Here is a 17,473-nt window from a genome sequence, read left to right on the forward strand (position 1 = left end):
GTAAAACTCTTTCTTCATGTAAATCATTTAAACTTGTTTAAATTGCTGGAATTTTATTTATGTAACCATTTTTTGTCTCTTTGTTCATATTGTATCTTTGTAAATGTTCTTTCTTGCATAATACATAAAGAAAATACTGTGTGAAGTCCACTTCCAAGTCAACTAGCGGTTTAATGGAACACACCTACAGTAATGTTAGTTACAGACACTGCTTGTCGGCTAGAGCAATGCAGACTCTGACCGAGCCTGAATGGATCTGATTGTTTTCATTTTCTGCAGCAGGAGAGAAAAGAGAGAGAGGGAAAGTAGCTAAAAAAGGCCACCCGGGTGTCTCTTACTTCTCTCTCTTAAATCGATAGGCTATAATTTACCGTGGCTGATCGTTACGGAGGAGCTGTGAGAGAGAGAGATGCTGCTGGCGGCTCTGATTGATGCCCTCTTACCTGTCCGGGTTTGCCGTTTTCACAAAGGAAGGCTTCGTATTCGGTGGCGAACTCGGGGGCGTTGTCGTTTATGTCCAGCACTTTGATTGCCACGATGGCTCTGGAAATCTGGCTGTGGTTATCTAATATGAAAAGAGACAAGCTATTAAAATGCTGAAAAGGCGAGAACAGCGGCCCAAATATAGAAGGGAGCTATTGCAAATCCCAGGTAAATACAATGACCCAGTTATTTCCTTTCTCTTTCTGCCTCACACACGTCTCTTTCTCTCTCTCCTGCTCCTGCTATTTATTTATCGATTTATTTTTTTGGATGGAGAGACAGATGAGATGCAGCATCAGTCTGAGCTTTAGACTTTATCAAGTATGCAAAACAGGATTACGGTGGAGAAAAAAAAAAAACACACGCACACACACATTCAAAGTGCTTTTGAAATCCCCTGTACAGGTGCATGTTTTATACATGAAGGTTAAAAAAATGAATATTAATAAAACGGTGGCAGCTGAAGTCTAGAAGACAATAAAGGGCAATTTAATTAGATTAACTTTTCATTGGAATTATTCATTGGCAGTAATTTACAGTCCCTTTTGAGGACCCATGTAAATGATTGTATTTAATTAGGGTTGCAACCGTCGACTTTTAAAGCAATTATCTATTCGTTTGGCTTTAGCACATGACATGGCACCTTAACAGCTTAGGTGTAATTCAAGGCGCACTCTTGCTGTAATGTTTGACACTTAGAATAGCAAACAGCATTTGAAATGCATTTGACCTGTCAATTAAATTCGATCCTTGATCAACCAAATTGAATAAAAAGTGAGAGAGAGAGGTGTGTGCGTGACTGTGTCTATGTGTGAGAAGACTTCTCATATTTTAGTAGACAAAGCACAAAAATCAAGTAGTTGAGGAAATTTTAAATGTACAATTCTTAATCAAAACCTATCCCACATGCAACTGTTTTATTAAGATTTTTGTTTACAGCAGATTTAGTTCACAAACAGGGCTGGTCATAACCATGGGGAATGGGCACAGGGATGCATGGTGGGGATGTCAAGGGGAGGCTGAAATTATGGGAGTTTTGCTGACACAACAACGTGCAGCAGATGCATTACCAAAGTTAGAGTACATGTATAGGGGCAAACAAGTCAAACTTAATGAAACATTTGAGGGCTCATGGAATCAACCTAAAGGCAGAGGAATGTCTTTGACACATTCATCACATTCATCATCGGGTACTTTCATTGAGTAATTTTTACATGGATACCAATACTCTGATTTTAATATGATTAAGACAATCCTCTGATTAAGAGTCTACCATGTATACATATATATATATATATATATATATATATATATATATATATATATATATATATATATATATATATATATATATATATATGAATTGATGCATACTTCAAAATTTAATTATATTGTTCAATTAAAATTATTAAAATATATTTTTCTAGAGTCATCCAAACTAATTTTGTCACTCAAAAGTATCAGTTCAGGCACTGGTATTATTTTAAAAGTATTGATTTAGCACCAGTATCAAAATAAACAATACCCAACTCTAATTGGTTATTAACTGTTCTTTATTAGTTACAAAGTATACTGCATCCCCAATCCTACCCAAAACCTAAACTCAACCTCTGCCTTACTAACTAGTAATAAACAGCTAATTACTAGTTTATTTAGCTAGTAGTGCTAGTTAATGGTTTGTTAACACAGATGAATTGTGACCTAAACTAAAGTGTAAGCCCTGAAAGCCTTGTTAGCCAACTCTGACTGTGGGTTCTATTGAATTCTGTCGGTGATGACAGAACTTGTGACCATAGTTGGTTTTAGGAAATGCACCACTGACCACAATAACTGATTCAGTGACATTAAATCAGTGATCCGTTTACTGGAGACTCACTTTGACTGGATCATTTGAATCAGTAAGCTGTTTACTGGAGACCTGCCCTGATCAGATCATTTGAATCAGTGAGCTGTTGACTCATAAACAGATGCAGATCCAATATACTAATGAATCACACATGCAAGTCAAAAGAATCAGTTCATTCATGAATCAGACATAACCATCATGTTTCTGTGAGAGTAAATATTTTTAATTTGACCATTTTTTCCTTAACAAAATGTTAAGGAATGACACATTTTAAAGAAAGAAATAGCAACAATAAAAACAAAAAAATAACATACCTTATAATACAGTTTGGAATGAAGCAAAAATTTATAAAATAGCAATACTCTGATTAAAAATGCTTGGAAAATGTATTTAATTACAGTCCATCACTAGTCATATTTAGCCATGCTGTACACACAGCATATGCTGTACAAATATTTCTCAAATTCTGAGGCATCAGCCAAAATAATGCAGATTTGTTGCTCATCATTAACAGTGCTGCTATGTGAGCAGCCCTTAAATATCTCAGTTTTATTTTTTTCTGCTCTTTGAGCTCCAAGAAATCTTATGCTAATTGTATATGACAACATCAGTATTTTATTCCGCCTCCAGGGAACCATTTTTGGCTCCAATATCCGAATAATGTTGCTGTACATGCCAATCAAACTGAATCTCGAGGTTCGTGGATGGCTTGTGCAGTGTTTATTTCTGCTCCACAGCTTGTGTTTAATAAGTTCTTTATCCAGTCAACAGATGTTCTTTTATCTGTTATGTACAGCAAACAGCTCTGGCGTGAGTAGAAATTACTCATTAGATGTCCACAAACTGACTGCTGAGTTGTTTAATTTAGTAAAATCTCTGTGTCTTCAGTTTCTGAGAAGAAACTTGGCCACCTTAAAATTCTGTTGATGGTAAATTAATATCCGAGGTGCTACGTTATGCTTTTCTTTTACATTAGCTGTTCTGGTTCATTAAAAGACAGAGACCCGGTTTTGGCCTTTTAATCTTAGTGAATCTTATTGAAATGTTCAGCAATAACCCAACATTTGTTTCTCCATTGGAAATCACATTGCATAATTAAAAAACACGTTAATTGTGATGTAAAATGTTTATTGGCCTGAAGTGCCTCGATGCAAAATTTAATGATCTCTGCGCATTACCGTAACGATCTCTTTGATATTGTTACACAATCATTTTGAAGCATTAAAAAAAATTAATGTTTCAATCAAGAAGAGGAAAACTGTACTCACGAACTTCCGTGGCTGTCACTGTGATATTGTGCCACATATCCGTCTCTCTATCCAGAGGTTTAGCTAATGTGATCTTCCCGTCATCAACGTTAATGTTAAACTGCCTCTCCAAATCTGTGTGTCTATCGATGAAATACCTGCAGAAAGACAACAGAGAGAAAACAGAACAAATCTTTTAGTAGAGGTAAAAATGTACTGCAATTATACAGTTAAAGTAGAAATTATTAGCCCTCGTGTGATTTTTTTTTCAGGTGTTTTTTCTATCATTATTTGTTTGATTCTGAAAAAAAGTCTTATTTATTTTATTATGCTAGAATTAACAGTTTTAAATTATAAAAAAACCATTTTAAGGTCAATATGTTTAGTCCCCTTAAGCAATTTATTTTGTCAATTGTCTACAGAACAAATCATCATTATACAGTTATACCCTAACATGCTTAATTAACCTAGTTAAGCCTTTAAATGTCACTTTAATCTGTATATAAGTATCTTGAAAAATACCAAATAAAATATTATTTACTGTCATCATGGCAAAGATAAAAGAAATCAGTTATTAGAGATGAGTTATTAAAACGATTACGTTTAGAAAAGTGTTTTTATTATATGTTTTTCCGTTAAACAGAAATTGGGGAAAACTATAGCTAATAATGCAGGGGGGCTAAAAGTCCTGACTTCATCCTGATATAATATTTTTCACTTGTGGATTATTATACAGTCATAACATTCATTTTCACATCACAATAGTAAAGTCACAGTTGAAAGCAATAACATTTAATTGAAATAACATAATGTGTTTATTTGACTTAAAGTGCCCTATAATGAAAATCTGGATCATGGTAGAATAATGAAAGATCAGTATATGGAGATGGGCATACTGTGAGCCACAGACAGTAAAGTCTAGATCGGGATTGCGGCTGGTCGGAAGTCCAATATGCACATCAATATAGCAGCATTGTTTTATTACACTGTATAACAATAATTCATATTTTTACAGTACTGTGACGGTTGGGTTTAGAGCTGGAGTGCAACTAGACATAAAAAAAAAAAATGTTGGGTAATAGATAGCATAGATACAGCTACTTTTATTTTGTTATTGTGATAGTTGGGTTTAGTGTTGGGGTGGGAGTATACGTTTATAAAATACAATAAATGGGAAATGTAATTAATAATATAAATAATTCTTGGCTGCAACCGAATCTGATATAGCAACAACCGCCATAGACACCACTGTTTTCTCGTTCTCATGTAAATTCCACAAGTGTAAAACCCTGGTGGGCAACGGGCCAATCAGAAGACAAAACAAACTGTGAGGAGACTCACAGACCATGCTCTGTGCATTTGCATATATGCCTAATTTGGGTCATTCATCCAGACCAGACGAGCAGCCATGTCTTTAAGCTCTGAGATCATAAAAAGCTCTGAGATCATTAATATTATGCTGCGTTTGATAAGCAACAACAATTTCAAGTGAAACAACAGTGATCATTTTCCTCCCTTCGTTTTTTTTAAGTATACATTTCACTTACCATGTATGTGGGGCTTTTATTTTGAAAACGCTAGAGCCCAATTGTTAACTGTGCATTACTGGGCAACGAGACTTGTTTCAATATTGCCTCATGATGCAAAATGCAGGATTTACAGATTACACATTTATTATTCTCCACACTAAATAGGCATAAGGTATGTTTAGCTCTATATTTTATATTTTGTTAATTTACCGTGTTTATTATGAAATTTAATGTGTGCATTTCAACAAACACATGTAGACTGCTGAATCGTGTTAAATCACTCAGCTCAAATGGCATCTGTTCATGCAGAGGTTAATAAGAATTCCTGGCTATTTTCTTTGACTATAGCTTCAAAATACAACGCCATACATCTCTATCACTCTCTTTTATCAAGTTTAATTATAATTTAGCCTTTATCCACAACATATCTGGAAAGCAAAACGTTCCTCTGATTAGGTTTATATTTGTCCATGTTCAGCGCACATCATGCTGTGTGTGTGTCTGTAAGAGCGGCATGTCAGAGCAGAGCTCATTAATATTCATGATACAAGCCATATATGGTCAATCATGGACCCTCTGATTTTATGGGTATTTTATGTAGTGATAAATGAACTTATAAAACCGTTGCTGGATATTTTTTTTTAATTTACCGAAGCTATAAACCTACTATGTAAATATCAGAGAACAATTTAACTTATTAAACCAATGCAGTATACCAATGGCACCTTTAATATTCACAAAACAAGCAACTGGATTCAAAGCGACCAGTGTACATGCACATGCAGCTTTTTAATTTTGAATTATAAAAGTACAGTTTATTAGTGCATCTTCTAAAAAAAAAAAAAAAAACAGATTGATTGTGAGGTATAGCTGTCAAAAAGGCCTCAGAGGATTAAAAAAAATGTTGTAAAATAAATAAATAAAAAAAAAAAAAAAAAAAGAATGTGTGGCTTTGTGGAGAATGTTGAGCCATGGTATAGGGATCCTGAGACTGAGGCTGGAAGTCCAGGAGGAGGGCTCTACTGCTGACAGCATTCCCACCTGGGATCAGTCTCCAGGAGGCTGAGTGGATTTCAGTCAGGCTCTGACAGCTCCACGTACCACCGAGAGACAGACCCTCAAATGTTCTGCTATGTGTCAATCAAACTGACAAAGCTACAGCGGGGAAATGGAGTGGGAGAAAAAAGGAGAAATAAACAGAAATCACACATCTAATTATTCCACACAAAAAATAAAAAAAATGTTTATTTTTGTGAGGTAAAAAGTAAATAAATAAACAAATAATAATAATAATAATAATAATAATAATAATAATAATAATAATAATAATACTACTACTACTAATAATAATAATAATAATAATAATAATAATAATAATAATAAAGAAGTACTCACACCGAGGTCATCAAAGATGCAGGCGACTTTATTTCTTTAGTAAAAAAAATGAAGATTTTACCTGATATTCCGGTTCTTTTTATGATTCATATAATGCAGAGTGGGAAGACACGGTGGCTCAGTGGTTAGCACTGTCACCTCACAGCAATAATGTCGCTGGTTTGTCCTTGCTGGGTCAGTTGGAAGTTGTGCTCCGGTTTTTCCCACAGTTTAAAGACATGTGGTATAGGTGAATTGGATGAGTTAAATTGGCCTTAGTGTATGTGTGTAAATTAGTGTGTATGGATGTTTTACAGTTCTGGGTTGCAGCTGGAAGGGAATCAGCTGTGTAAAACATATGCTGGATAAGTTGGTGGTTCATTAAACTGTGGTAACCCCAGATTAAGCCGAGTGAAATAAATAATGCAAAGTCAATTATAACCACAATTAATATAGCTCAAAGGATAAAACTGATTAGACTATATGGTTCAGATTTACATTTACATTTAGTCATTTAGCAGACGATTTTATCCAAAGCGACTTACAATTGAGGACAAGGAAGCAATTTACACAACTACAAGAGCAACAATGAATAAGTGCTGTAGGTGAGTTTCAGGTAGGTAAAGTGTAAGAAGCAAAACATTAGTAATTTTTTTTATTTTACACATATTGTTTTATTATAAGTCCTCAGTGGAAACATGTAATACAAATAAAATAATGTAATACAAATAAAATAATGAATCAAAAAGTCAATATTATACTATCATACTGTATCTTTTAAAATTTATTCATAAACAGACATCTTTAAATGACAATATTATTATTGGTAACACTTTACTTGAAGGGGTGTTCATAGGACAGTCATTAAACCTTTATAATCATGACATGACACATGTCATGAATGTTAATGATATTTTATGCAAGCTTATAACAAGTCATTAAATGTCAGATTTATTAAGTTATGTTGTCTTTGTGACATCAAATTGTTATGCTAAAGATGAAGTCATAACAAACAATGTCGTTTTGCCTTCAAATGACATAATTGAGCTTGACCTAAAAACAGATTTTATGTTTGCATATAATCTCATGCAAATGCATGCAACTAGTCAAATCCAACCCAGGCTCATTCTGAAAATGTAGCCCTATATTCATTTCTGGAGAACGGCAAATAAATCCCAGGAGCTACATTTTTTATTTTTTATTTTTTTGACGTTTTTGTTTTCGTCAAACCACCAGAGGCTGCTGTGTATGCTTTTTGAGATCTCAAATTTCTCTCAATAGTGCCATTCGCACCTGCTCTTCTAGCTTAAAAATACTTAAAAACTGACTGACTGACTGATCCACTGACCAACCCTTTTCCCTACCTAAACCCAGAAGTGTTTTCAAAAGCACAAATTGACCCGTCCACCTACTTTCCTAAACCCAACCAACAGTTTTTAAAAAAGCAACCTAGAATAAAGAAAAGCCCCCTGCTTTTTACCACATTTTCATATTTTGCCACATTCTCACTCTGCTATTTACTTGTTTATTTTATTTTTTGGCTTCGGTTTTTGTCTTATTCGCTTTCTGGAACCGTTCTTCAATGGACTCAAACCCCATCATTGTGGTCAACTTCTCTCTGCATCTCAAGTCCTTTGTCATACATGGCTAGACACTGGTAACAGCGGGAAAGCCATCCTTTGGGAGGTAAGTATTCAGCTGGTAAGCGTGAAAAGGTACAGCACTATACTGCCCCGTAGTGTTTGTTTTAAAGACCAAATGCAGCCATACGTACTTCTGGCTACATAATTCACGATCTCCAGAAATGTATATGAAGCTACGTTTTCAGAATGAGCCTATGCTAGTCAAATCATGATTATTAAGGTTTCACGACAATTTTACTGTATGAACACCTCTTCAACTAAAATCTTACATTATTTTTATTATTATTATTATTATTATTATTATTATTAAATTGTTTAATAAAACAACCCCATTGCCAAAATAAGACCTTTTTTATACACAAAGAGTATCATTAATCAAACATTAATCTGTGTGATAAAAGCACAAAACCACATATACTTAATGTTAATACAATTAAAAATATTATAGTAAAAATAGTCATTTAATTACAGATCACTACAGGATAATTGCATATGAAGTGCATGAGGAATATAATTACTCAGAGCCCTACTCGTTTATGCAATTATGGTGCAACCTGAGCACTCTAATGTAAAGGCTGACCATTTTATTAAATGTCATGATAAATGAAAACAGCAAACAAAACACTGCACAGTGGAGTAATAACACAAATAAAACAAAAAAGGTATTTAAAAATCTTTCTTTTTACTAAAAAAGCACAGGATAGAACATGTCCTCTAGGCTTTTTGGCATGTAGTTATTATGTGGGGTAATCGAGTAATTAAGAGGACTTTTACAAGAGTGCCATTTATTCTACTGTACCAAATGTTTTCCAGTCGGCTGCACTCTGTAGATGCGCAGAAACCAAATCAAATGACTGCCTACTTTATATAAGTAAAGCATACATCAATAAAGCACAATCGCCATCGAGAGCAGTCACCATGCATTAGCATGTGCTAGATATCAGGTGCCACAACACGATTTGGAGCCAGAGGGGTTTCTGTCAGAGAAGGTTAAAGGATCCCCACTGATTACACCCACACTTCTTTTGACAGATAGACAATACTCTTAACAAGGCTAATTTAAAGTCGGGCACAGCTTGGCATCGTTTGATACGGGCCAGTTTCACAATAACAAGAGAAATCTTGCAATGTTACAGTAAGAGAGGCTGATGGTCTGAGAGGTCAGGCTGATGCAGAATAACGTTTCAGTGAATAACTGTTTCCCTGCCGCGCTCCGATTAAAACTGACATTTCCATTTTATCAGAGTCTTTTAAAAGCCACAATTATACTATTTTTTTGCCCGCTTCACCTTGATTGCTTCTTCTATTGATGTGACAACCATACCGATGAGCACAATTAGCTGTATTCAAGCAGAAATTGTCATTTGAGGTGAGGTATGGTTATCTTATTACTCTATGAAATTCAGCACAGGCTATTTGGCGGATAAAGTCAGTCATCCCTTTTTTTGGCATTTGGTTTCCTGTTTACAAATTTCCTTTTATAGCTTTTAAAAATTTTGTTCACCCTTCTGCTCCAGCATGAGAAAGCATGTAACTTTACCACTTTATGGTTCAAAATACTAAAGGAAAAGGGTCAAACGTGATCACATTAGACAAGATAATTCATCTCTTAATGCTTAAGTGGATGTTGTCATGTTGAGCTTAACACAATCTGCTCGATGGCCTCAGGAGAGAAGTAATTCATCATCCAAATAACACAAACACATCAATATGAAAAGCCTGAATGACAGAAAGAAAGAAAGAAAGAAAGAAAGAAAGAAAGAAAGAAAGAAAGAAAGAAAGAAAGAAAGAAAGAAAGAAAGAAAGAAAGAAAGAAAGAAAGCACCCTACCCTGGGAACAGCAAATGTCCCATTTCATTTCTAATAATTTCACTTTTACTTTCAATCATTGTGCGCAGAAGTCAGAGCTGCAATGTTTAAATGACTCGGAAATGATTATATGTTGTATTTTAAAACAACAGCCAAATAACTACAAAAAAGCTACATAAATAAACACAACAGAATGTAGAAAAAAAAACGCTCTCTGCAGAGAAGAAAAACGTTCTTTTGAAAATAGCCAGAATTTCGCCTTTTGACATTTGAATTGGGGAAAAAACAGCAATATTATTTTTAAAAAATTCAACTTTGATCTTTAATTGCAAAAATGTAAATAAGCACCCTATAGTGGACTTGTGAAACATGCACATGCACATGCAATGAAACATACCTACAAGTATTTTACATTTGCAAACATGATGTAGGCTGAGGCATGTATTACTAGTAAGCTTATACTTATTGTATATAAAAAAATATATATACATATAAATTAATTAATTCATTTTCCTTCAGCTTAGCATTTATTCATCAGTGGCCACCACAGAGGAATGAACCACCAACTTATCCAGCTTATGTTTTACACAGCAGATACCCATCCAGCTGCAACCCACTACTGGGAAACATCCATGCACACTCATTCACACACATGCACTACAGTCAATTTAGATTTTTCAATTCACCTATAGCACATGTCTTTGGACTTGTGGGGGAACCGGAGCACCTGGAGGAAACCCACGCAAACACAGGAAGAACATGCGCTTGCATGCCAACTGACCCAGCCGGGACTCGAACCAGCGACCTTCTTGCTGTGAAGCGAAAGTGCTAACCACTGTCGCCCCATATAAATGTATTTCTATTATTACAAAGTTCTATAATAATTTAAGCAAGCCATTTGTCGATTTCACAGCTCAAGAATAAAAATATCACACACGTACCAATGGTCACTTTCTGTAAGCTCCACTGCAGCACTGAAGCCCAATCTCTGCTTCCAGTTCCCTGTGTAATTACACAACCTGTTGCCTGTTGTCCCCGAAACATCGCGAGTCACTGGAGAATTAATGGAATGCTAGGTCGGACTAAGAGAAATTGGCTGTATAACCTATACTGAAGGTGCCCTTGTAATTTTTCAAGAAGCAAGTCACAGATGTGAAATACATCAGCGGGAGGAAGGGGAGGAATCTTATTGTGTCACTGTCCTATCTCTCGCTCCCAGTACAACCAATTCTGTGGAGGTGAGAGCTCCATTTGGTCTGAATGCAAATGCAGTTCTACGGGCAATTTCATCAGTGGCATTTAACGGCTGGTAGGATGCAGCTGTGAAGGAGTACTTGGCTATTAGATTGATATAGAAGCCTGAGCTTGATCTTTGTGTCATTTTTAGGTCTTATTTCAGTAGGACAACAGCCAAACCTCATCTGACAAGGTTGCATGTGCTAGAAATGATTTTCTTTACCTGACTTGGCTGTGTGTGGCATCCTGGTCCCTTGCTGCTACGGCTCCTATGACTGTGTTGATTGCAGCATTTTCGTGCACGTCAAACAAATATGATGGTTTCGTGAAGACTGGGGGTTCATCCGAATCCTGAACGACGACTTTAATGGTGGCCTGGTCCATGTAGGGCCCACCCGTAATGGAATCGGCTCGAATGTTGGTGGCCACCACTGTTAGGTTGTAGAATTCCTTTGACTCAAAGTCCAAAGGCTGGAAAACAGAGAGAACGTTTATTATTAATGGGAGCAAAACACAAAGACAAAGGGTTTCCTGGTTTTAGCGGACTCAGTTTGCTGGGCTTGCAGGTCTGGCTGTAATTGTGCCGACTTTCTCCCACCTTGCAATGGTTAAGATTTAAGCTGCTGCAAGCTCGATAGCAGGGTGAACAAAAATAATATTTAGTAGCAATAACCACACTTTCACCTGGAGCGTGGGATGCGTTATTAATTTGTGGAGGAGACAGCATGTGTTTGGGATTTAAATGAGGCTGCAAATAAGGTTAATCTAATGGAAACACAAGGACTGCATTGCAAATTGTTAAGAAATCATGAAAAATACAATTTGTATGTTTGTGTTGTCTCAAAACAAAATTAATCCTTGCCCACAATACCGTGACGTTAACATTGTTAATGTATTCTCCGAGGCAATTATCCAATGGTGAGATATTATTGAAGTAGCAGATAAAATACAATTTGGGAATTATTTGTACTCCAGGATAAATATTTGTGATTTCAGTGTATGAAGAAGGGCCCTGCATTCATCCCACCTGTGTAAGTACATGAGAAAGTGTTTTTTTATTTTTTATTATTATTATTATTTGTATGGCCTCCTCATGGTATTCATGGAATAAAAATTCTGCAGTTTTTACTCTGATCAGACGTGTGCTATTGCGACAGTCTTTGTGGTCAACAAACACACTGGAATCCTAGTGAATACTTGCTTCACAGACATAAGAAATATATCCACATAAAGCTTGAAATCTGTACGTTTAAATGAACCAAGTGCACTTAAAAATGAACGTAAGGTACAATCCGTTCTGTCAAACACACATCACATAATAGCAGCAACTACTCAAATACGACACAAACTTGTAAATAAAGAGTCAATGTTTTTTCTAGAAGAGATTTGCCTTCACTTGTCACAGACCCATTTATTCACCCAAAAATGAAAGTTTACTCATCCTTAATTGGTATCATACCATTAAGAGTTTTTTTTTCTTTTGTACACAAAATAAGCTATTTTGTAACCTTTGACTTAGTATTTGTTTTTCCTTTATGGAAGTGGTTTGAGATTTATACCCCTTTTTTTAATTCACCTGTTTTGTGGTGGAAAATTATTACTAAAACATTGATTTCTAAAAAATTTCTCAGTCTTACTAGAAACATATATTAAGAAACATATGCCTTCCTAGAGATGGTACAAAAACAAATATTTCAATAAGGGTCATTCATTCATTCACTCATTTTCTTTTCGAACTAGTCCCTTTATCAATCCGGGGTCGCCACAGCGGAATGAACCGCCAACTTATCCAGCACATGTTTTACGCAGCGGATGCCCTTCTAGCTGCAACCCATCTCTGGGAAACATACTCATTCAATCACATACACTACAGAAAACTTAGCCTCCCCTTTTCACCAGTACCGCATGTAACGCCAACTGATCCAGCTGAGGCTCAAAGCAGCGACCTTCTTGCTGTGAGGCAACAGTACTACCTACTGCGCCATTGCGTCTCCCACATATGCATTCAATAAGTGTAAATCCTGGCTCTAAAATCTAATGCTCTAAAGAGAACTGTGTGTCAACTGTGACAGAGTGGGCCTTGAAGCAGGAAAAAAGAAGGTAAAACCTGGTGTCTGGCTAGCCAGTGTGTCCCACTATGCAGCAACTGGTGTTCCTGTATGACTGTCGGACCTATTCTTTGCAAAGAATTTAATCATTTTGGAAATAAACTTTGTGAGACTTTGACTCTTGATCAGTAAAAATCCCTTTATTTGAAACTACCACAACAGTGTTTAACAGAAAAAAGAAGGCTAATAAAGATATGCAATCACTTGTGGGTGAGTAAATAGTGAGCAAACTTTCTTTTTTGGGTGAACTATACATTTAAGTTTACAGGGTCATGCAACAGTAAACTAGATTTCAGGAGATAATAAGATAAATTATATTTCTTTTGAAATTTGAAAATTTAACTTATGCATAAATAATAATAATAAAAAAAATACATTGTACAAACATTTTGAGCAAAGCTCCGTTTCCATCTGTTTAATCAATAGAATGACACCATCACTTCACAAGAAACATTTATATGTAAAAAAAATAAAATAAAAATAATGCCTTTGCAAGGAAAATCCACAGTGTCCTTTTCCTTGCTAAGTAAATGACAAGCATGTTAACTATATCATATTATCTTGCGCTTGGAGGCGAACACCTGATTTATGAGAACAACGCAATCATGTAAAACACCTCTAAAGGGTAACTATAAAGATGGTCTTTCAATCAGTTTTTTTTGCAGAATTATTAAAACAAATTTAAGATGAAGGGTGTTTGGATCGGTCCACTGATTAGACCTGTCATTCGATCACATCATCTTTTGAAACAAAACTCCATGACAAGATTTTTTTTTGTTAATGTGTTTTATGTTTAGATTTTATAATAAGTTTTAATATAAAATGATCCAAATCAACTAAGCATATGTGTTTCTGACACACACATTTTAATTTATTAATATTATTATTATTATTATTATTATTATAAATATAATGTATGTGCATTTTCTAATTGTTGTAGATATTTCAAAACTGCACCATGAGGAAGGAAACACACCTAAACAAGACTAAAGTCTGCTAAAGCCAGTTCATTTTAATATTAAAACTGTATAACTTTCCTCAGCTATTTTCATCTCCTAGGTTTAAAAATCTACAGGTTGTGATGTGGCAAATGACCACAGTAATTGATGACATGTCAGTGTCTCATAATTATTCATGAAACTGCATGCCTTATCCTATGAGAAAATGTGTCGCTTTAATTATTCATAAAAGCACCATCTTTCCTATGACAGGCATTTTAAACTCTGAGACTTCATTGCGTTAATGGAAAACATGTTTATGGACAGTGGGTGAATGTTTGTTTTTGCTTTCTGAGGTTGCATTAGTGACGCTAATTCTTATCCACATACCATGTAGGATGATTGTGCCAAGTAAGACATGTTCCTGTACCAACATCCTTTGCTGATTCTCGAACAATATTGCAGTTCAAAAAAACCTTCGAGTTCGAAACTCATCCAGAATGGTGTACAAGCCCATAACCCTTTAGAATTCACCTTTAAAGTACACGTTAATTGAAATCTGAAAATGCACTTCCAAAGTCTTTTCAGTTCTCTGATTATGTGTGAGATATTGGGTGTGGTTAACATACTTAACAACACCCCTTAAACTGTCAGTTTTGACAACAAACAGAAATGGTGAGCAGGAGGTGTATATTAGGTGGTAATAATGCTCCCGAAAATCCTTTTTCCAATCTTTCCGAATGAAATGTCTACTTTAATACATTCAATCAGCTTGAATGGAAAAAAGCCAAGTCACACCCATTGTTTTGTCATTTAATATTGGGTTCCTCTAAGAACTGAATCACAATATGGGAAAAAAATGGTTGCAGCTTCGGGTCTATGCAGACTTTAAGGTTAAAATTTATATTAACTGTAAAACTATGTCACACTTTATTTTGATGGTCTGTTTGTTGAAGGTAAGTTACATTGCCAACTAATTCTCGTTAGATTATTTTTAGGCTGTTAGGTTGGGGTTAGTGTAAGTTGACATGTACTTGCTACTGTAAGTTTCTATTAGTCAGTTTTATGTCTGTTGAAGGAGCACTATCAACTGATATTAACCAGACAGTCTACTAATACTCAAATGGACTGTCAAAATAAAGTGGTACCTAAACCTATCTCTCTTATCTGACTGTTTCATTGGAGGATTTGTTAATCTTTTTTCAGGATTTACAAAGATATTGATATAGGAACATGTTGAATTTGTAAATTTGTAATATAACACTTCATGTACTAGTTTCTATGACCATTTATGTGAAGCTGCTTTGACACAATCTACATTGTAAAAGCGCTATACAAATAAAGCGGAATTTAATTGAATTGAATGTAAACTCTTGTATAAATAAAACCCTGGTTCTCTCACCAATGCCTCACCAACAGAAAAACAAAATACATAGTAGGTCAAAATGATAGATTTCTAATTTTACACCAATCATGGTCCATGAAATTAATATATTTTGTATATTTCCGAGTGTAAATATATTACAACATGATTTTTGATAAGTAGTTAGCCTTGCTAACTACTAGTTTTTATCTTAACAATTATCTCAAAATTCCTTTTATATTTAAACTCACAGATACCAGATTTTTAAATATAAACCAGACATCAACATTAGTCATCAGCTTATTTTTTCTGCTTTCCTATTAGGTATGAAACTCAATTTTAGAAAAGGTACCCCTATGGCTAATTTTGTTGTCCAAGGTCACAATTAGGAATTATACACATTTAAAGATATTAAAGATTCAAAATCATGGTCATATGTTTTTTGATACAAAGCATAATGAAAAAAAACATCAGTAATAATAATATTATAATTATAATTAATAATAATAATAATAATAATAATAATAATAACAATTATTATTATTATTATTATTATTATTATTATTATTATTATTATTATTATTATTATACGAGGGTCTTTACTGCAGCACAAAGGTCATAGAGTTGCACAAATGTTTATAATCCATGGTGAGCTAACAAAACAATGTAGAATACAGGTTAAAAGGTGTGTAGTGGTGAATTGCAGCATGCATTTGTGGGAAACTTGAATGGAAGCAAAATAAACCTGTTATAGCCTGAATAACCTACACTGACCACTGTGCAGCTGAACTAACCAGTGCTGAAACATTGACTTTCATGAGCCTTTAAATAGAATATACATGTACCGCACAAGTCCTCCCTTTGCTCTTTTATTGACAAAAACTAAGCCAGACCTGACCACTGAATTACACATGAAACAGCACGGTCTCTAGGAATTAGGTGTAGTAGTAGAATGGAGAATTTGCTTATTCTATCAAAAAAAAAAAAAGCCTCTGTCCCAGTGGGGAGGTCAGGCGGACACTGGAGCCGGGCCGAGAGCAGCCCCAGCTGAGAGAGGAGAGCAGCTGGAGTCCCTCTATCTGCACACTTTGAAGTCAGAGCGGCTGACAGCAGGGCACCCGGATGAGAACAGCCCATGTACCTCTGTCTGCTGCGCTCCACAGCACTTTTCACAGCATTTTAGCTCATTTTAGTTTCACACATCCCTTGCTACTACCGTCATGTCTAGATGGAGAAAAAAACACAGGAGGAAAAAAAAAGTACCCTACATGTAAAAGGATCTTATAATCCCACATCACTGTCTCGTTGATCCATGCAGCAATGAGAGATGGCAATGTTTTATCATTTAATTTTTTTGTCAAATTTATTTAAATATATATGAAAATACTACTACAGTACAAACATACTGTCATATATGTACACTATATTATACTATGCTGGAAAGAGACATCCATCCATCTATCCATCTATCTATCCATCCATCCGTCTGTCTGTCTTTCTGTCACAAAATGTTGAATGCTTTATATCAAAGGCTATAAAATACACAAGACATGTCACTCGTATAGCTTTGAATAGTCAATAACATTCAATATGGTGAATGAAGCCCACCCACAAGTACAGAAGCGAATCAGCGATTACTACAGACTGACTTTTCTCCGGGAGAGAAGCTCGGACCAGACACATGCTTTTACGACAGTTTGGTGGTCAACAAACACACTGGAATGTCAGTGAATATGTGCTTCACGCATATAAGAAATATGTCCACATAAAGCTTGGAATCTATACTTTTAAATGAACCAACTACACTTGAAAACAAAAGTTTTTTGGTTTTGTAATCTGTATGAAACAAACGGGAAGTACAGTCCATCCTGTCAAATGCACATCACATGACAGCAAC

General features: G+C 35.2%; 1 protein-coding gene across 16 annotated transcripts in view; it reads right to left on the minus strand.

Annotated features, from left to right (window-relative positions):
* cdh8 (cadherin 8) overlaps positions 1-17,473 on the minus strand; it is a 288,795-nt gene that overhangs the window by 16,336 nt on the left and 254,986 nt on the right. For all 16 annotated transcript variants that reach the window (XM_073907200.1, XM_073907192.1, XM_073907199.1 and 13 more), the window contains 3 exons: positions 11,391-11,638; positions 3,598-3,734; positions 444-565 (listed from right to left, as the gene is read on the minus strand). In XM_073907200.1, coding sequence (XP_073763301.1) covers positions 444-565; positions 3,598-3,734; positions 11,391-11,638 — 507 coding nt within the window. The remainder of the gene's footprint in view (positions 1-443; positions 566-3,597; positions 3,735-11,390; positions 11,639-17,473) is intronic.

This window comes from Danio rerio, chromosome 7 (assembly GCF_049306965.1).
Source record: "Danio rerio strain Tuebingen ecotype United States chromosome 7, GRCz12tu, whole genome shotgun sequence".
Classification (NCBI taxonomy): domain Eukaryota; kingdom Metazoa; phylum Chordata; class Actinopteri; order Cypriniformes; family Danionidae; genus Danio; species Danio rerio.